The 22184-nt window shown below is 44.8% G+C and overlaps 1 protein-coding gene across 1 annotated transcript; it reads right to left on the bottom strand.

The window, feature by feature from the left end:
- Positions 1-13534: 13534 nt before the first annotated feature.
- Positions 13535-21771, bottom strand: ISCA1 (iron-sulfur cluster assembly 1). Its single transcript, XM_069961769.1, has 4 exons — positions 21590-21771; positions 16721-16774; positions 15243-15348; positions 13535-13838 (listed from the first exon to the last, which is right to left on the bottom strand). The coding sequence occupies exons 1-4, from the start codon at positions 21668-21670 to the stop codon at positions 13690-13692; spliced, it is 390 nt and encodes a 129-aa protein (XP_069817870.1). The 5' UTR covers positions 21671-21771; the 3' UTR covers positions 13535-13689.
- Between the last annotated feature and the right edge of the window lie 413 nt (positions 21772-22184).

Below are 22184 nucleotides of genomic sequence, written 5' to 3'. Positions count from 1 at the left end.
ATCATTAAAATATACATTAGCCTTATGCACAAGGTATATGCTAGCAACCCGGACAACTTATACCTCAATGTGCACCCGCGGGATCTATTCATGAAAATGCACCAGTGATATAACGCCACTGTGCTTACAGAGAGACAGTTGTGATGTCACAGCAGCTTTCCTTTTTGAAAGCAACCAGATGCCAACATATACCACAGTGTATATCAATGGGATCCATTCATTTCAGTTTGCTGAGCAGAGTCTAAAGGTGACTAAATGGTAATCAATGTAAAAGTCTCCTTTTATCTTTATTTTTATGCAATTAGGTGAGGCGTACTCTCCTCCTAAGCAGAAATACAGTATGAAACAATGGAACCGTAAATCGGAAAGTGATGTTTCCTTAGCCACTTTCTCCAGTGAAATACCTAGTGTATCCTGTGAGGGAAGAACATCCACCCCAAAAAGGTGATCATAACTAAAGCTTATTCTGGATACTGATTTTTTTTTCTTATGTATTGCCAGAGCCATAATCTTAAAAAAAAATATTGCAAACTTACTTGACTGTGAGTGTGGTGACTGTAAGCTTCCCACTGGCTGCATTGGCTGCTAATTCTGAGACATCTAGGCAGTAATGGCACGCTTAGCCAATAACTGACTGCAACAATGTCCTGTCTAATGCCCCTATTCCACGAGTCGTTTGGAGGAGCAAACGAGCGCTATTAGCGCTCGTTTGCTCCTCGTTCCCCGCTCGCTGCCGCCGCTATTCAACGCGGCTGCAGCGAGCGGGTGAGTGCGGGAGGGGGCGGCGGGGAGCTGCGGGGGGGCTGCCCGGGGGATCGCTGATCGTCCGGGCAGCCCATAGGATATAGCAGCGTCTGCTGCCGATGCTCCTATTCAACGGAGCGACGGCAGCAGATCGCTGCTATATCAGTCGCTTGTTTTTCAACATGTTGAAAAACAAGCAACTGCAACGATCAGCCGACATGAACGATGTCGGCTGATCGCTGCACTCTATTCCACGGGACGAATATCGTTCGTAGCGGCCGATATTCGTCCCAGTAGGAGCCCTTTGGGAACCCATGTAGGTGAGTATGTGTTGTTGTTTTTTTTTTATTGCAGCCCCAGCAATATATCTAAAAATTAAGAATACTGGAATACCCCATTAGGCACTAGCAAACCCAGACTCATTCAGCCAACCAGATATAGCCTCCGATACTTCAGACAGCAGTCTCCCAGTAGCAGTGTGCTTGTGTAAAGATGGCCAACCATGGAAACTTGTTTCGTAATGGACATCTTGTACTGATGTCACTTACAGAAGCAGTGAGTGATGCAATGATGGATAGTTCCTACATGTCTACTGCTTTTCAGTCATATGTAAGGACTCTTTCTTTATGTCTGAGCCTAGATGTCTCCACTTCATAGTAACAGCCTTTATATTTGTCAGATTTAGCAGATCAGTGATAACCTATTACAGTGCCACTGCCATATGTTCCAGATAGGGATGAGCGAATTTTCAGTAGTAGCAAACTGCTTTGCTAGGCTTGGCTGTTGGCTTGTCAACTGGCTGCCTGTGCTGCTCTGCTCTGGATACCTGGAAAAGCTGGATCCTGTCCGAGGAAACTTCTCTTTTTTCTGTAATTTTTTGTATTGCAATTTTTTAAAATGTTATTTGCAGTACATTATTATGGGGGTTGCCATCTTGCCTAAGCTGTTTTTAACAGCATTTAGAACATCTCCAGATCCTGTTCTTTGTATAGGACATATTAATGAGCATACTCCATGGGCTCATTCCACAGAAGAGAGTTGTAAGAATAGCTATTGTGTGTACATCTGTAATCTATATACTGGTGTCACCTGTCACTGCACTCATGTCTGTGTTGATAAGAAGGAACTGCTGGGAAATCATCCGTCCAGCTTAATTTAGAGCCTAGCGGTGAAAATTCTGGATTATTTTATAATATAGATGGGGAAATAGAATTTAAAAAAAAAATCACCAAATGTTCTTAAATATATGTTTAACATAACATAAAAACATGATTTATACAATAGGCCATTTTCTGATGACAAATTCCCTATACACACCTCAAGCCAGTATAGAGCCTCCTACATGTCAGTGTGTGTCCTCTGAGATCTCATTACAGATAAAGACATGGAAATAGTTTGAGCACTTGTAATAGAGAGAATTGTGCGGCACTTCATAGCAGCGCACGGAACATGGGGTAGTGACAAGAAAGATTTCATTTTGCATTGTGCTCTATTACCTAGTACACGTTCTCGTAACTATGCATTCCTCTTAAGAAGAAATGTACGAGTAATGTGAAAACACTTCATGTCTCCCCTTCACCCCCTGTGCCAAACATTAAAAGCCTCATTAGGAAAATGTGAAGGTTGAGATTTCTATCAAGTGCTCGTACTCTGCTAGAGACGATCGAACTGATCACTCATTACTTCTTAGTCATAAGAATAATGGTGTATTGGCTACTTGTCCTTGAGCGCTGTAGTGACTAAAGTGTATTTTTAAGACATCTTTAAATATTGATTGGATTGGAAAATAATGATCACAAGAAGTACAACCTGAGAGTTAATTTTATTCTAGTTACCAGGAAAGCCTTTATGCTGTATGTAAAACAGTGGGGTGACTAAAAATACAACCAAAACATTCAGCAGTCTTGTACAAAAATCAACATATATATTAGTCTCATGATCTTAAAGCGAATGTACCATGAGGTACGCTTTAAGACTTGCCCGTGGATAGAACGGCGTGGGGAAGCCAGTGCCGCAATACTTTTTTTTAACCCTGAACTGGTTCCCATGTATGGTGCCATTCTGTTCACAGGCCCCGGCTGGGGGTGAAGCACTGGAGGCCATTCCCAGTGGGAGGAAACCCCAGCCAACGGTGATACGGCTTCATTAGAATCAATTGAGCTGTGTTATAGAGGGGCAGGGGGTTTCCTCCCACTGGGGGCAGGCCGGCCCGCCTCCAGTGCTTCACCCCCAGCCGGTGCCTGTGAATAGAATGGCGCCGTACATGAGAACCGAGCCATGGTTAAGAAAAAAGGACTGTGGCACCGGCTTTCCCACGCCGTTGTATCCACGGGCAAGTCTTAAAGCGAATGTACTTCATGGTACATTCTCTTTAATTTCACATACTGTACACTAACATCAGTATGCTTATGGGAGTGTGGCAAGAAACCAACACAGAGGAGAATATACATAGCCCCGCTTGTAGTCACACCTAAAAACCCAGCAAGGCAGCAGTTTTAACCACTAAGCCAACACACTGCCCATTTTAGCTATTTCTGTGTCTTCCCCCTCCATTCATAGTCTTCAGAGTCTGCCAACACCCCTAAACAATCCTTAATCATTGTTCAAAATTAGCTGCCATAATTTATCCCTGGTCCAATGTAATTTACTATGGAAACGCATTACCTGCCATTATAATTTTCAAAATCTAAATCAACAGTAGATGTGATATAGGTTACAAACCCACTTGGCGGGTCTGCAGCGAGTCTCCATGCTGCGTTTTTGCAGCGAGACTCGCTGCAGATCCCGGCCCTATGCTTTTAATGGCAGACAAACACGCAGCAGGGATGTACATCCCTGCTGCGAGTTTGTCTGCAGCCCACCCCATTAACCCCCCGGCCGCCGGAGCTGATACTTCACCTGATCCCGGCTCCGGCGGTTCCCGATGTCTTCAGCAAGCCGGAGCGGGACCAGGTGAAGTATATGCTCCAGCCAGCCGCCCGCAGCCCCGGCTGCCCGATCGCCCCCCCCCCCCGCAGCCCCGGCCGCCCCCCTGCAGCCCCGGCCGCCCGATCGCCCCCCCGCAGCCCCGGCCGCCCGATCACCCCCCGGCGCAACCGATCGCCCCCCCGCAGCACCGATCGCACGCCGCCGCGCAGCACCGATCGCTTACACGCCCCCCTGCAGCCCCGGCCGCTCGTTCGGGGGGGCGTGCGATCGGTGCTGCGGGGGGGCGTGCGATCGGTGCTGCGGGGGGGAAATCGGGCGGCCGGGGCTGCGGGGGGGCGATCGGGCGGCCGGGGGGGCGCGGGCGGCCGGGGCTGCGGGGGAGCGGCCGGGGCTGCGGGGGGGCGATCGGGCGGCCGGGGCTGCGGGGGGGCGGCCGGGGCTGCGGGGGGGGGGATCGGGCGGCCGGGGCTGCGGGGGGGCGGCCGGGGCTGCGGGGGGGGACGATCGGGCGGCCGGGGCTGCGGGGGGGCGATCGGCTGGCTGGAGCATATTCTTCACCTGGTCCCCGCTCCGGCTTGCTGAAGACATCGGGAACCGCCGGAGCCGGGATCAGGTGAAGTATCAGCTCCGGCGGCCGGGGGGTTAATGGGGTGGGCTGCAGACAAACTCGCAGCAGGGATGTACATCCCTGCTGCGTGTTTGTCTGCCATTAAAAGCATAGGGCCGGGATCTGCAGCGAGTCTCGCTGCAAAAACGCAGCATGGAGACTCACTGCAGACCCGCCAAGTGGGTTTGTAACCATAAAGTAAGTTTGCAATTTACATTCATTATTATTTTGTTTAGTTATCATGGAAAACACGGGACTTCCTGTTTTCAGACTTTTTTTCCCCCAGAGTCTTTTTTTCATCCAGCACAAGACTAAAAATCTGCCTCCAGGAGACTGGACCTGGATTTCTGGTAAGTTCAGCTTTGTTTTACAACATGATAACTGAAAAGAATGACTGTATATTGCAAACTTATTTTATATCACATCTACTGTTAATTTAGATTTTGACAGTTATAACGACAGTGACACTTTAAAGCTCCATTCACATGTACAGCATTTGCTGCAGATTTGATGCTGTGTCCAATAATTTATTCACATTAAAGGGGTTATCCAGTGCTACAAAAACATGGCCACTTTCTTCTAGAGACAGCCCCACTCTTGTCTCCAGCTTGGGCGGGGTTTTGCTGCTCAGTTACATTGAAGTAAAAGGAGCTTAATTGCAAACCGCACCTGAACTGTAGACGAGTCGTGTTGTCTCTGAAAAAAAATGGCCATGTTTTTGTAGCACTGGATAACCCCTTTAATATCTGCAGCATCAAATCCTGTACGTGTGAATGGACCCTTAAATTGTTTTTGGTGGTGTTTTTTTCTGACATTTGATTCCCTGCTTTTTCTTTTATTACAAGTCATGTGATTTAATATTTCTATTAGTATTTTTCTATTAATATTTCTACTGATAAAATGCGAGAATAACGCCAATATAGAATTTAAACATGGTAATTTTTCTGGTGTTTCGTTCCCCTAATCACTATTTAAAAAAAACACTCTGCATGACGCAATTTAGCAAATCTGCCAAGGAGCAGAAAAACACCATAAAAATGCCTTAAAAAAGACCATGCTATGTGGGTACAGCATTTCCTATTTCACTTTGGACACTCAGTTAACATTTGGCTACAGCAGTTTTTTTTTACATTTTTATTGGCTTTCTTTGGAATGACGTCTATTCTGACAGCATCCTGAAGGGGTAGTGTATCTTATCGAAAAGACCTACAAAGTGGTAGATGGAGTCATTCAAGTCATGCTTTGCTCAATGGGGGAAAAAGTAAGAAAAGTGACTCTCCTCAAACAAGAAAAAACTTGCTTCTCACTGTCACCAGCTGCAGGTAGTATCCCTTCAAAACAATGTTTGAGCCATAAAGAGCCTTGAAATATAACTGGGGATTACATGCCAAGCCAGAATCTCTCCTGGAAGGATACACTACACGTCAGGTGACAGCTGTTTTTGTGTTCTTGCCCCTTATCAGTATAGGGCTGGGTGCTGGTTGCCTAGGCAAAAAGCTCAGTCCCATGTTAAAAGCCTATCACCTAGCCAACCAGCCCACTATTTTCTGTGCTCACCAGGGGTAATAATCCTAAAACAGCTCTTACAGATAACTAACCCTTCTGGGAGAGTATTATCCTCAGTCCCCTTTTGGGTCAACACTAGAGATGAGCGAACCGGGTTTCGGTTTGAGTCGATCCGAACCCGAGCGTTCGGCATTTGATTAGCTAGGGCTGCTGAACTTGGATAAAGCTCTAAGGTTGTCTGGAAAACATGGATACAGCCAATGACTATGGGCCCTATTCCACGGGACGATTATCGTTCAGATTATCGTTAAATCGTTCGAATCTAAACGATAATCGTTCGGTTGAAATGCAGTTAACGATTAACGACCGAACGAGAAATCGTTGATCGCTTTATAAGACCTGGACCTATTTTTATCGTTGCTCGTTCGCAAAACGTTCGCAAATCGTTCGCATTGAATAAGACATCGTTCGGTCGTTCGCAATAGATACGAACGCAATAGCGAAGAAATACGGAAGAAGAAACGATCGCAATTACGATCATAAGTAACGATTATCGTTCCATGGAAATGAGTGAACGTTTTCAGGTCTTTCGCAATAGCGGTCGTTTGAGATCGTTAATCGTTAACGATTATGCTAACGATAATCGTCCGGTGGAATAGGGCCCTATATCCATGTTTTCCACATAGCCTTAGGGCATTATCCAACTTCAGCAGCCACTGCTAATGAAATGCCGAAAGTTCGGGTTCGGGTCGACTCGAGTATGCTCGAGGTTCACTCATCTCTAGTCAAGACTGAGTTGAATGGATGCCAACTCCAATAAATGGTCGTGAATAGCAAACTTTTTTACATTTTGGAAGGGAGGTACTTTACATCCTTTCACTGTAATATAAAGAGCCCATTCAATGGATGTAACACACTATGGAGGAATGTTTTTTCATGCAGCTGGGGCACTTATGGATGCATATGTTACAGTGGTAAAGACAATTGTGATTAGGGATGAGCAAATTTACAGAGTTAGCCATTTATTGGTCACACGATGGATCACTCATGCCCCATATGCCCTCCTCCGATGTACATTAAAGGGCGACTGAAGCAATGTTTTAGTCTGGCCTAGTATCTTTCGTATTATATTATTGTTTTAGAGAATAAGTCAGAATTGTGTCTTCACATTGTATGTGAGGTTAATTTTTGTTCTTGCATATTTGTTGTGACTCATGTACTCATGTACTCATGCATCCCATTGTATGTTACCTGCCTATAGTCCACATTATAGTGTTTTATTGCTACACTTTGGCAGCAGTGAGGCACATCCTATATAGCAGGATGTTGCAGTTTTTATTTTTGTCTAGCTGGTACAATAAAGCTATTTTATCATTATGTTCTGGTGTGCACTGTACTCTATTATGCCCTGTATTCCCTCTTCCCTTTTTTGTGATACACATCTATATAATAACCTTAGTGTTGTTTAAATTCATGAGATTCTCTCTTACTGATTTCATTTCCACTCATATTACAAAGAATCAAATATACTTGACTGAGCCTGGGAAAAGCCAGGGCTTTACAATATGAAAAGATAGACTAGACCTACAGGGGATGTTACTAATGGATAATCAATGACTGCCCCAAAGATTTGAAAACTGCAACCCACAGCCACTTTGAAATTATATAGGAAATTAGTATCTTAGTATTCTACTGGGATTTCAGACTAGCTGCCTCCTAGGAATATTATTATTTTAGACAAGATTAGAAAGAGATTAAATATGAGATGAGATAAAAGAGACATACTCCCTTCTGTAGACAAAAAACAAAAGGTGCAACAGCAACCCACAGGTGCAAGGGTTTACCGTATATACTCCTCCCAGCGTACACACGGTAAACACCTGCTCTGTAGATATTAAAAAATTTAAATATAAAATTATTTTTTAGAAAAGTGAGGATCTTAGCAAACTATTTGATCAAAGAGTGTACCATGTCGCCACGTTAAGGCGTCCTCTTCTGTATTCTCTTGTTGTGAAGGCGCAGTAGAAACAACTGAATGTCCTTACATACATGTGTGAGTCACACATGCATCCAATTACCGTATGCAGCCGTTCCCTGGTGTCTAGTGGCGGAGATCGCGATTTCCGTGTCTATTACCTGCCGGGGTCTCCACCAAAATGGCGCTGACCCCGGCTTGGCACTTGGTTGTTTTCGGCTGCAGCCAAAGGGGGGCTTCTAGAATATGTGTAAAAAAAAAAAATGTTGTTGTTAATAAAAAGCCCCCTCCCCTAATAAAAGTTTGAATCACCCCCCTTTACCCATGTTATAAATAAAAATAAAGAAATAAACATGTTTGGTATCGCCACATGCGTAATCGCCCGAACTATTAATTAATCACATTGCTGATCTTGCACGGTAAACTGCGTAAGTGCAAAAAAATCCCAAAGTGCAAAATTGCGCATTTTTGGTTGCATCAAATCCAGAAAAAATCTAATAAAAAGTGATCAAAAAGTCATATATGAGCAATCAAGGTACTGATCGAAAGAACACATCATTGCGCAAAAAATGACACCTCACACATAGACATGTCACTTCTTTCGGCGGATAGCGTAATACGCCGGCCCATGTAATGGTGTCTATGGAGCCAGCGGAAAGGTGCGCAGCCACACTGCGGAATTCCGTGGACATTATCCGCGAGAATTCCTCAGTATGAACCCACCCTTACAATGCTTTATAACAAATCTATACTTACTTGTATCCAGGTCCAGTCTCCTGAAGTCAGCTTTTTAGTCATGAGCTGGTTGAAAAAAAGAAGACTAAACACAAAGTCCCCGCCAGTACAGAGTCACGGCTCAATGTGTCCGACATTCAAATGACTGCCTTCTCTGTGAGTGTGCAGATGACCAGGACTTCCTGCAATGTGCATGATAGTTATTTCTGTAATGTACACATATTTATAATTGAGTTTCATAAAAGAGTGCCAAGTGCTATTCTCCCTGTTACGTATAGTGGAACCTTAGGAGACTGAACATTCCCCTCTATCTGCAGCGTCATGTAAGTCTATGTGTCTCTGTGTCTCTCTTTGGAGATGGGAGCTGAGGAGAGGGAGTGGGCGCTCCATCTCCTAAGGTTCCATTCCACTGTATGAGGTAGGGAGCAGGGAAAATGGCCATCGGAACTGTATTCCGGTGCCGAATTGAACATAGAAGTACATTACTATTGCTGCTATCATTTCTTTAAAAAAAAAACAAAACACTTTAAATTCACTGCATAAAAAAAAACTACAAAAAAATCACAGCAGCCATTAATGGAATATACAGTATTTACGTACAGTCCTAGGCTATGTTCACACAGCGTATCTTTTCGTAAAAGTACAGCCATTGTTGCAATCGGCAACAACGGTCGTACTTTGTACAAAAGGACACGCTGCCTTATCTTCTATGGGATCGTGGCCAGAGCGTATACACATAGTATACTCTCCGGCTGGGATCTCTTGCGGCGCCCCAAGCAACTGACATGTCAGTTTTTTGTGGCCACTATTCAGTAAATAGTGGGCCCAGAAAACCATGACAGTGCACAATATGGAGCAAGCGGATCCGGCCGCTCACTGTGGGAAGTTCTGATGTGGGCGTGCACGGATACGCCCCCATTAGAGGTCTGCGGCCCGAAAGATCATCCGTCCGGTAATGCAGTACCGGCCGGGATGATCTTTTCAGAGACCGGCTGTTCCGAGACCCGGACGGTCTCTTACACTGTGTGAACATAGTCCTAATTTGCATAATACAGCCATGTTTTGGTACCAGAACGACGACTATAAAACAGCCGAAAAAGGACATTATGGGAACATGGCCTTATAGTGTATTTTACACTGTTTGAGTGTATACTATTTAGAACACAATCCAAACCAATCCACATGGAAAACACATGTTCCCCGTACCGTTCACAGCGGGGATTCCTGTCATTATGATGGGAGTCCCCACTCCTTTACAGTAAGTAGTGGCGCACCTGACCCATGGAGTGTAAAAACAAATTAAGGAAATTTACATTGTTCCCTCTGGGAACACACAGCTCAGTTCTCAAACTGCTCGGTTCTGGAACAGCCTTCTAGAGCCAATTATGTTGGAGAACGGAGGTATACATGTATAGTAGTATATGTAATAAAGATTACATTCTCTGATATATGTGCATTGTCATTTATAATATGGTTGCTTTGTGTTTGTATGCATATGGTTGGACATATTGACAATGCACCTTGACTGATTACACATTGTAGCTGTGCCCACCTTTAGTTCTTTATTTTTACACATCTAAAGATGTGATATCACTCTTTTTTTCCCAAACACTTGCGGATCCACAGCCACAGACAATTTTAGGGGCCATTGAATCCTATAAGTCTATTCAGACAATCCTTGCCAGGAAAAATACGTCATAACACATCCGTGAAAAACACAGATCAAATCAAAGCAAATTTAACTTTTTTATTTTTAACCAGTTTATCATTTTATGTGGATGAACCAGGATGCTATTACGGACCATACTGCACAGATCACGGATTAAAAAAAGCATCCCTTTATGCGGAGTGGGAAAAAGACTGAACGCGTGAATAAAGCCCATTCTTTTAATATAGAAGTACCCCAGATCAGTAAAACTATCAATACTTGCAGTATTAAACAGACTGGTACACATCATATCAGTTAGAAATAAAGCAATGATTAAATCTGCACTGTAGTCAAAGCATGGTAGTGAAAGGGTTTGTAGTTTACAAAAAAAGACTTCTTAGGGGCGATCAGACCACAATATACAAATCTTTCTACACCTAGGCCTGTAACCATGACAAGGGGAATCCTCTACGTCTAGAGGACAGAAGGTTTCACCATCAGCACAGACATGGATTCTTTACTGTAAGAGCAGTGAGACTGTGGGACTCTGCCACGTGATGTTGTCATGGCTGACTCATTAAATAAGCTCAAGGGAGGCCTGGATGCTTTTCTTGCAAAATATAACATTAAGTTATGGACATAAGATTTCATGTGATAGGACGCGGGATTTATTCTGATCGCCATTGGAGTCAGGAAAGAATTTTCTCCCTGTGATGGGGCAATTGTCATCTGCCTCTTTGGGGTTTTTGCCTTCCTCTGGGTCAGCACTGTACGGTTTCTGTAGGTTGAACTTGATGGACTCTTGTCTTTATTCAACCTTATTAAATATGTAAATATTCAAGAATGATGATGAGATATATAACCTTGTGTACTGACCATAAAATGGTCCAGTCCGACACGTGTTAGGGGTTATACAAAAACACGAACACTTTCTTCCAGAAACAGCCCCACTCTTGTCTCCAGCTTGGGCAGGGTTTTGCTGCTCAGTTCCATTGAAGTGAATGAAGCTTAACTGCAAACCTCACCTGAACTGGAGACAAGAGTCGTGTTGTCTCTGAAAGTGGCCATGTTTTTGTAGCACTGGATAACCCCTTTAAGGACATTTCTGAAAAGCACTGCTCACAATACCCAGCACAGGCCAGCTTTCATTACTCAATGGAAGGAATTTTGCTGTAAAAGGTTGCTATAGGGAACGGTTTTCATAAATCTCTTCCAACGTCTAGAAACAAAAACTGCGTTGGTTGCAAGAGGTGACGCGTCCTTGTAAAGAAAACATAACACAATATAGATCATAAAGTTTATTTTTCAAACCAAAATGTATACAAGACACTGACATTTCCAAGCTGTAACATGTTCCTTATTATAAATCACTGTTCAAGTCATAGAATCTTGTGCGTATCGAGGGTCCTTGAACAGAAAATGCCATCAGTGCCAACATATCAGATACTAGATAATACACACATTCTGCATAGCTCAACATACCGCTTGATAAATAATAGGACAAATACAGAAAAACAGGTAGTTTAAAACTGTGAACTACTCATAGGAAGCACCAAAGATGTCATTAAAAGGCGGCCATACACAATAGACAGGTCTAGGATTTGGCCATACACATAGGGGGAGATTTATCAAACATGGTGTAAAGTGAAACTGGCTCAGTTACCCCTAGCAACCAATCAGATTCCACTTTTCAAGTATCTGTGAGGAATGAAAGGTGGAATCTGATTGGTTGCTAGGGGCAATTGAGCCAGTTTCACTTTACACCATGTTTGATAAATCTCCCCCATAGTCCATATTGGTGATTAAACCTTTAGAGTGGTCACATATAATCAATGACTCTGGGTACTGGATGCATTATCTTTTCGGACTATAGGAGCTGACTTTCAAACCTGGTTGACTTCATTTCGGATGATGACCGTCTGAAACGGTTTAATTTTTCCTGATTTGGTTTTGGTGAAAGTGCCCATTTTTATCAGCTTGTATATGGGTACCTTAACTGTTGTGTAAGTATATTGCAGTTCCTCCAGAAAATGCTTATAGGGGAAATATCAGCAGGTTAGACAAATCTAACCTGCCGATAGGCCCCTACTGCACAGAAGACGCCGAGGAGAAGGTATTTCTCTTACCTTCCTCCTCGGCACCATTCTGTTGCAGTTAGTCGTGTGTTTCATGGTCCGGTAAGACCGCTAGGAGCACTGCCTGGCCCCCAATTATAATCAATGGAGCGGGCTGGCCAGGGGTGGATGGTGCTATGGAGGCGGGCAGTGCTCCTAACAGTCTAACCAGACCGTGGAGCAAACTACTAACTGCATCGGAACAAGGCAAGAATTATACCTTCCTCCTCTGCAATAGGAAACCATCAGCAAGTTAGATTTGTCTAACCTGCTGATAGTTTGGCTTTAATATGTACAAAGCCAAACAGTAGCAGCACATTTATTAAGGGTGTATGGGACATCATCATGAAGGGGTCATAAGCTTAGTAATGTAACCTAAGAATCAATTTAGTCAATCAGCAGAGATCTTAGAAAATACATGGGCATCCCAGTTTATTTATATAGTGATTGTAAGGACATGTTGAGTGCACAGAGATCTTTATACATAGTGCATCTATAAAACCACTCTATAGAGATTTGTGTATAACCCTATCCATAGAGAAAGTATATATCATCCTTGTTTGAGAGTGCTTCATTAAGTAACATGGCAAAGGAAATGTGAGCTATTGTTAATCTTGTAGAACAGAATCACTTCCAAGCAGATAATAGGCAGGACGGACACTAAATTTAGGGGGTGTTTTTTAAGCTGCATAACACTATCTCTGGCATGTAACAAAACCAAAAGGCACTATCCAACTTTAGAGTCCTTTTACATGGGCAGAGAAATGTTCATTCCCTGATCATAAGCCTGTGTATAAGGCCCTTCCATTTTAAACTTTGAATGATACTTCACGTAAATGTAGAAGGGGATGGGGAAAAAAGCAGGTATCACCAAATGGATTTACTATGGAATACCCCATAGCAGCAATAACCAGATGTTATATTCTCAAAAAAAAACCTCCCACACATTAAATGATAATCATCAATTCACAAGGTTTATAGTAAACTAGGATAAAAAGGGTAAAAGTGTGTTGGCGCCACCTGGTGGCACAGCAGGAGAAGACGCCAAAGTGAGTTAAACTGACCTGTAGATATTCATGTATAAGCTTCTCAGCACTGTTCTTTACAAAGGGGCACTGACAATGGATAATTTATTATGGTTCTCACTAAACAAATGACTGTATTAAAAGCCTTTTGCTAAATGTCATACCTTTATAAAAAAAAGAGAAAGCAAAAGGCAGCCAGAAATAAGTGATGTGCCATGTATTGCCCAGGTCACCACCACAAACTGCTTGAAATGGGTTTTAGTGCACAAAACAATGCAAACCTTTATTAGGGCAAATTAGGTTAGCGACATGTCACAAAGCCTGAGATTCAACCAAAGTGCTTTACAATGCTAGATTAGGACAGAAAGCATTTCCAGGAACTTGAAAGTAGACTGAGTGCTTCTGGATCAAATGTTGAAGCTTTCTCCACATCCGCAGGTTCCTTTAATGTTTGGGTTATTGAATACAAACTCACTAGAAAGGATGTCTTCTATATAGTCCATCTCTGTTCCTAAAAGAGTTAGCTGAGCTTTCTTTTCTATGAACACTCTCACGCCTGCAACCAAAAACAAAAGAAAGTACTTCAGTTAAAGCAGAAAGACTAATTTGACCATGACATCCCTCATTCATGTCAATTGTTAAGGAAAAAAAATCTCTATTAGATATGCTGTAAAGCAATATTCCTAACTTTATACCTCCGAGGCCCATCCAACAATGCAGGGTACTAACAAGGGGTTTTGTCTCTTAGGTTTTGATTTTCTGGTGCGTGATTCATTCCTATTTCACTAAATCTTACAAGAGTGTAATTTTTTTTTTTTTTTACCAAAATGTTGCCTTCTCAAGCCATCTCTGGTAAAATAGCAGTGACAGCTCAAAATGTAGCAGCTTTTTTCCAAAGCTGAAATTCCAACTTTCACCGTGTCACAGTGATTGGACACCTTCATACGATTCTGTTGCAAAAAGTTGACTAAAAATCAGATCCAGTCATCTAAGAGGGGCAGTTGCAAATTACAGACAAGACAAATCTGACACATGTAAATATACCTTTCAAGGCCATGTTTACATGGAGTAAGACACTGGCCGGGTCACGGAACGGCAGGTGTCAGAGAAGATCATCCTGCCCGGTACTGCAAATGATCTTCACTCTTGATAAATTGGAATGTGGGCGCATCAGTGCACGCCTGCATCCCAATTCGCCACCGCACGCTCCATTGTGTGAACTGACAGGTTTTCTGCACTGAATAGCAGCCAAAGAAAAACTGACATGTCATTTTTTGCAGCGCCGCTAGGGATCCCCTTAGGCTAGGTTCACACTGCGTTTTCAGCATCCGTTTAACGGATCCGTTTTTTTTAACGTCCAGAAAAATAGGGTCAGCAACGTTTTTTGGTCCGTTTTGGTCCGCCAAAAAAACGGATCCGTTTTTTTTTATAATGGAAGTCAATGGAAAAACGGATGCACACAAATGAATCCGTTTTTTGCAATCCGTTTTTTATGCGTTTTTTGCAAAAAACGGATGCGTTAAACGGATGCTGAAAACGCAGTGTGAACCTAGCCTTAGCCTGCAGAACTACGTAGGTTCCGTAGTAATCACGGCCGTTGTTGCAAATTGCCAACAATTGCCTGATTACTACGGAACTTACATAGTGTGAACATAGCCTAAAGGTTATAGGCTCCATTATAATAGTTTATAGCTCACTGATGATCTAAAAGAAATGGTGAAGATTTCCTATTAGGGTACAGTATCATGGGGCAGCTATGGCAGGAGGACAAATCATCATCTGCATGCAACAGCCAAAGGCAGCACAATCTTGGCACTAAAACTGGTGTCATTGGCAACATTGTGCAGTCACTGACCATCAAATGTGGACAGGGTTTTATCCACATACAATAGCTGGACCATGAGACTGTCCAATGAAAATGCAACCCTTAAATTAATACAGAAAACCACCGTAAACTTACCATCCTGAACGACTTCCTCATCTGAAGGCCCCTTAGTCTTCGCATATTCTAGATAATAGGACAAGCCATTGCAGCCTCTTGTACGAACACCAACTTTCAGACCAATCTGGAAAAGAAAAAAAACAGGTTATAAAAATATCTTTTTAGCTGACATATCGGTTGCTACATGCCCTGCATGTTACTGAAGTGTAAGGCATATGATAAGTCATAGTCACAAATGATAGTAAATGAGATAAACAAATAAAGGACTACAGTTTTATAAGGGTTATCCCAAGGTTTTAAGTTACACAGGATAGGTGGTGACTCCCAAGTTCAGTCCATTAAGATGACTAGGCATGTCGAAGGTGAATCAGCTGGTGAAAATGAAATACTATAAAATATATTTTTTCTCATCATTGTATGACTGCAATGATGGGTCTCTCTGACCACAAATGGGTCTCTCTGCCTGTCAATCAACCCCACAGAGCGTGGACACGCAGAGAGCCATGGCTGGTTACTGGTAGCTCCCCACCCAGATGACTAGTTGCTGCCCCTCTCCCGGCCTTGTGTGCCATAATAAAACTTCTCTCCTCTAGGGTGCATTCACATGTACAGGATCTGCAGTAGATTTGATGCGGTGTTCACTAATTTAGTGTGTGAAGCTACCCCTATAAAGCTACTGCTCCAGCTGGTGTGCTCAGCGAGCTGCACAGTAAATCTATATTGTGCTGCTGCAAACCATATCAGCACAATTGTGCTGACTGCTTCCCTTTAAAGGATTTGTCCACCATTTTTTTTTGTCAACAAAAGTTTATTTTTTTTGTATGCATAGTTGATAATATAATTAGAAAATTATATTAGAATATAAAACTTAATTGCTATAGAAAACTTACGAATAAAGTGATTATATTGCAAGACCGCTTTGTGATCACAACCCTCGATGATGTCTTAAAACAAAAAATTGCACGACAGGTAAACTTAATTAAAAAAAACAAAAACATCTTTTAATCCAGGCCCAACAGTGTCCAAGGCCCAGTGTTCCCGTGCCTTAGGCCTGCTACATCACACTATTCTTTTCTCTGGCCCCTATCCATTGTAGTAACACTGCCTGCCTATACACAGCCCTGTCTGTATACTGCTTACGCACTGTGGTCTAATGAAGAGGTGTAAGCACACTAATTCTTCTGAAAGTTGCTGCTCCCCGCTTCTGAACCCGTGCGCCTGTGCCATTCACTAGTGATATGGCAGTGAGAACTATGGAAGAGCAGTAAGACATAGCAGGTCTAGGGCTCGGGAATCCTAGGCCCTGCTTGCTTTTTTTTTTTACACAGTCATTGCTGGATTAAAAGGCACTTTGTATGAAAATAAAGCCATAAACACCTTTTGGAAGGTATATCTGCACACTGTTTATTAAAACCTACACAAGCCAGTACTAGCAGCTTTGTGTGGGGTTGGGGGGGGGGGGAATCTGACTTTCTGCAAGTCACTGTTTTACTTACATGGTCAGGTTTGTCTTCTAGTAGTTTCTTCACTTTATTCACAGCAGATGGAGTCTGTAGAAATGTACAATATTTTTAGCCATATGAATCACACAGGTATCACCTGGCTTACAGCAAGTACAGCACACATCCTTATAAAACAGCTTTAAAGAGAAAGATGCTCCCATAAATCTGTCAAGGCACACTCAGAATTTAGTCCCATGTAAATCTACAATTAAAGGGGTATTTCGGTATGAGAAAATTGTATTTCAATGAAACTATTACTTACCAATACTGTATACTGTTATCACTAATAGCACTGGCTTCTACAACCCATCTTAGCATACAGCAGGATGGGTATCACCATGACACAGCAGGGTGCAGATGTCAGCCGTCCTCCCTGTTCTGCCAGGAATTACAAATATCCTCCAAAACCTCTTCCATAACAAAAATGCTAGATTTTTTATCATCTAGTCCAAACCAGAGAGGTGTCAGGAAAGAGAAAGATCAAACAGTCTGGCTTGCAACATGTTTCTCACATGACAATGGCTTATCTGCCCCTTCCCACTACACAGGCATGCTATGCATATCTGGGCCTGCATGTATGGGGGGAGTCAGGGGAGATTAGCTGGCCTATGTGTACCACCACCAGCCCCAGCTTGACGCCTCCTAGTATGGAAACAGGTTTATGCTTGCATGTGTTCTTTGCAGGTCTTCAAAATTCTATCTGATTCATTTGTTTGCCTGCAAAAAGGATTTTTCACCCCCTGCCACAACCTGAATGACTGAACGTCATCCACACACAGAGGTTTATTCTCTGGCTGTAAAATATGGGGTCAGATAAAACATAGTCAGGCATTTATTTCCTGAGATATAAGACCTGCATAACATGGTGTCATATAAAGGTGCAGAATTATAAGAAAAAAAAAAAAAAAAGTTTAAAAACATTTAAACTGATAAAATGGATCTGTTAAAAAAAAAAAAAAAAAAAACCCTGACAGCTGATCTTAAAGAGAACCAGAAGGCTTGCCTAACCACAGCTGCCTCCTAGTCTACAGCCCTCTTTATAGGCCCCTCGTTGAGTAGGTATGCCCCCCTCAGTACTTTTCTTATGCAATATGCATCACATGTATTATCCCCATCACCTATCTGCCAATATCTGCAGGTCTGTACCTGGACCATTCCCTTTAAAGGGGTTGTCCGGCGATAAAAAATTATTCACAGAATAACACACATTACAAAGTTATACAACTTTGTAATGTATGTTATGTCTGTGAATGGCCCCCTTCCCCGTGTTTCCCCCCACCCACGCTAGACCCGGAAGTGTGGTGCATTATACTCACCGCATCTCGTGTCGTCCACGGTCTCCGATCCTCAGCAGTGGCGTCTTCTTCGGGAGGCCGGCGGATCTTCCCGAGTGCCGGCCACCCTCTGCAGCGTCATCCGAAGCTCAGCCGCGATTGGCTGAGCATAACTGTGCTCAGCCAATCGCGGCTGATGACGCGGCCACGTCATCAGCTGCTCAGCCGCGATTGGCTGAGCACAGTTATGCTCAGCCAATCGCGGCTGAGCTTCAGATGACGCTGCAGAGGGCGGCCAGCACTCGGGAAGATCCGCCGGCCTCCCGAAGAAGACGTCACTGCTGAGGATCGGAGACCGTGGTCGGCACGTGACAGGTAATGTATAGCGCACCACACTTCCGGGTACACGGGTGGGGGTGGTGGGACACGGGAAGGGGGCCATTCACAGACATAACATACATTACAAAGTTATTGTAATGTGTGTTATTCTGTGAATAATTTTTTATCGCCGGACAACCCCTTTAACCCTTGAAGGGTACAGCTATTGTCGGCCTCAGCAGGGCTATCCAAAAATTCAAAGTTATCCGCTACCCACAGGATAAGTTGCTGATCTAGGGGAAGTCAGACAACTGGGACCCTCATTGATCCAGGAAATGGAAGTCATTTGTCCTCAGAGACTGGAGGAGCAGCGGGCATGCTTTCCCACTATTCCTTTTACTCTAATGGACGGCTGAACATAGTCACATTCAGTGCTAAGCAATGTTGGGAAGTCCATATAAAGTAGATGGTGTGGTGGTCGAGCATGGATGCAGCCACTTTATTCACCTAGTGGACAGCGGACCTATGTTCACTAAGGGTCCCAATTGTCTCACTGTCCCTCAGCAAGTATCCCCCATGCCTCAAAAGGGGTTGTTTGGCTGCCTCCCTTTTCTAATACATCGCTGCTGCCTATAAGACTATGTTATCCTTACCTGTTCGCACTCCCTTGGTGTCCTCCTCTGGTGTCGCCAGTGTCCCCCACTGAATACAGAACCTCCCCTTCCGAGACAAACTCACCTTGTGAGTGATAGCATGCTCAGCCAATCACTGACAGACGGGACAGCACCAAGGCCAATGATTGGCTGAGCAGGCAGTCTATCCTGAGACGTGTTCTTCTCAAAAGTGGAGGCTCTGCAGTCCGCAAGAACCGGCGACATAGGTAAGGATAACATAGTTTTATATGCACCAGTAGCATATTAAAGTAGTAGTATATACTGCTTGCATTGTGGTATAAAAAAGGCAGACTGCCAGACAACCCCTTTAAAGCATAAGTGATGATCAGGACGGACAGTCAGACCACTGGGACCCTTAGTGAACCGAGGTCAGTTGTCCACTAGGTAAATAGAGTAACAGCATGAGAATAAACCCTTTAATCCTTAAAATGTACCTGGTATTATATGTTTCAAAGTCTAAATCAGCAGAAGATGTGAAATAAAGCAACCAGCACTAGACTAACAATCTGCCTTCCGGAGCCTGGACCTGGATACCAGTAAGTACAGCCTTGTTTTACAGCATGAGAACTCAAATAATAATGAATGTAAATGGTAAACTTGCTTTATATCACATCCACTGCTGATTTAGATTTATTACATTATGATGACAGTGACACGTTAACAGACCAGGCAATGTAGTTCTAGGTTTATGGCCCCCCAGATCCCCATCAATGACGCCATACTGCAGCTTATTTATGTAGGATGAGTTGTCTTTGTAACTGCACCATTTTGGGGTACATATCATGTATCAGAAGACTTTCGGGGGGGGGGGGGGGGGGGGGGGAATTTGGCCATTGCGTTAGGATTTTATTACATGTTCAGCACGCAGTAAATAATTTACCTTCAGCATAAAAATATCCTTTGCTTTTGTGTAGCCACGTTCTGGGAACTATACCGTTACTTCCTATGGACGCTGCTGTAGGGGCCTCATTCGTTGTGGGGTGTTGTGTATTTGTCACTGTCTTAGTACTCTCTTTTATTGGGTCGGGGTGGCACCCTCTGTTCCAATATCACTGCTATGGCCAGTAAGAGTTACATACAGCTGTCACCCACTGCGGGTGATCCGGGCAGATTATCTGCATAATACCAGCGCTGCCAGTGTATATTGCCTGTCATCAAGGGGTTAATACTGAATATAAATGACAAAACTGGGCCTGTCGGGTCACTGCGGTGCTGGCTGTGTGATAACTCTGCCTGTTACCTAATTCAGCTTCACAACAGCACACAGGCCATGTCTATGTCACTGTGAGCAGCGTGCTCAGCGCAGTATAACAGGGAGGGAGCCAGGCCAGCATGTGCCCGGTAACGGCAGGTCAGAAGAGCGCAGCACACACCCCGGCCAGGAGATGGCGCTCTGTCCACTGCGCTGAGGGCGGGGATAGCAGCCAGGAGATGGCGCTCTGTCCACTGCGCCGGGGATAGCAGCCAGCAGATGGCGCTCTGTCCACAGCGCCGGGGATAGCAGCCAGCAGATGGCGCTCTGTCCACTGTGCTGAGGACGGGGATAGCAGCCAGGAGATGGCGCTCTGTACACTGCGCCGAGGATAGCAGCCAGGAGATGGCGCTCTGTACACTGCGCCGAGGATAGCAGCCAGGAGATGGCGCTCTGTACACTGCGCCGAGGATAGCAGCCAGGAGATGGCGCTCTGTACACTGCGCCGAGGATAGCAGCCAGGAGATGGCGCTCTGTACACTGCGCCGGGGATAGCAGCCAGGAGATGGCGCTCTGTACACAGCGCCGGGGATAGCAGCCAGGAGATGGCGCTCTGTACACAGCGTCGGGGATAGCAGCCAGGAGATGGCGCTCTGTACACAGAGCCGGGGATAGCAGCCAGGAGATGGCGCTATGTACACTGCGCTGAGGATAGCAGCCAGCAGATGGCGCTCTGTACACTGCGCCGAGGATAGCAGCCAGGAGATGGCGCTCTGTCCACTGCGCCGAGGATAGCAGCCAGGAGATGGCGCTATGTACACTGCGCCGAGGATAGCAGCCAGGAGATGGCGCTCTGTACACTGCGCCGAGGATAGCAGCCAGGAGACGGCGCTCTGTACACTGCGCTGAGGATAGCAGCCAGCAGATGGCGCTCTGTACACTGCGCTGAGGATAGCAGCCAGCAGATGGCGCTCTGTACACTGCGCTGAGGATAGCAGCCAGCAGATGGCGCTCTGTACACTGCGCTGAGGATAGCAGCCAGCAGATGGCGCTCTGTTCACTGCGCTGAGGATAGCAGCCAGCAGATGGCGCTCTGTACACTGCGCTGAGGATAGCAGCCAGCAGATGGCGCTCTGTACACTGCGCTGAGGACGGGGATAGCAGCCAGCAGATGGCGCTCTGTACACTGCGCTGAGAATAGCAGCCAGGAGATGGCGCTCTGTACACTGCGCTGAGGACGGGGATACAGCTGAAGTAACATTACCGGAGAAGCTCCCCCCCTCCCATGATTACACACTGTAACGTGCCCGGGTGACAGCCGCACACTGTGATAAGGTCACCTCCCTCCAGTGATAACAGGCCGCTGCCGCCTCTCCGGCCTCTGTGCACACACCGCGTTACTCACCAGAGTAAGAGCCGCCCGGGTAGCCTGCAGCTTCCTCTTACTGACCGCCCGGATGGTCGCCCTCACGATGGAGGCGGACATCTTGTTGACGTTCTCGCCCTCTACCCCATGGACCGGAGGATTAAATGCAACGACAACAACCAGAGCCGCGAGCAGTGACTCCGCCCCTCGGCGCCGCTGATTGGCTGAACGCTGTGTATCCGGCGTCCGGGGTGTAGTGCGCCTGCGCGGCCCGTACTGATCACAGAGCGGTGTCCTTGTTATACAACAGGACTGGGTGTCAGGATAGCAGCAGCCTGTGTAATACGGAGCTGACACGGAGCGGCTTATACAGCGGATATAGTGACATCCGTGTGCAAGAAAAACTTATGGAACTTTCTAAACTAGTGTGGTGTTATAGTTGTGTACACAGCAGCGGGCATGGTATCACTCGCCTCAGCACCCTGACAAGTCTCTCTCACTCTTTTTTGACCTAGAAATTATATTTGCATTAATAAGCTGGTGTATAAACCAGTACCATTTATTTGCCAGCGCAGACTTTTCCCTATTTGTAATAGTTATAGGTCTTCAGGATTAATGGTCTGTTTAGCCGAAG

The sequence above is a fragment of the Dendropsophus ebraccatus genome, chromosome 3 (genome assembly GCF_027789765.1).
Source record: "Dendropsophus ebraccatus isolate aDenEbr1 chromosome 3, aDenEbr1.pat, whole genome shotgun sequence".
In the NCBI taxonomy this organism is placed as follows: Eukaryota; Metazoa; Chordata; class Amphibia; order Anura; family Hylidae; genus Dendropsophus; species Dendropsophus ebraccatus.
Note: the sequence above shows the minus strand (reverse complement) of the source record. Positions and strands in the feature narration are given on the sequence as shown.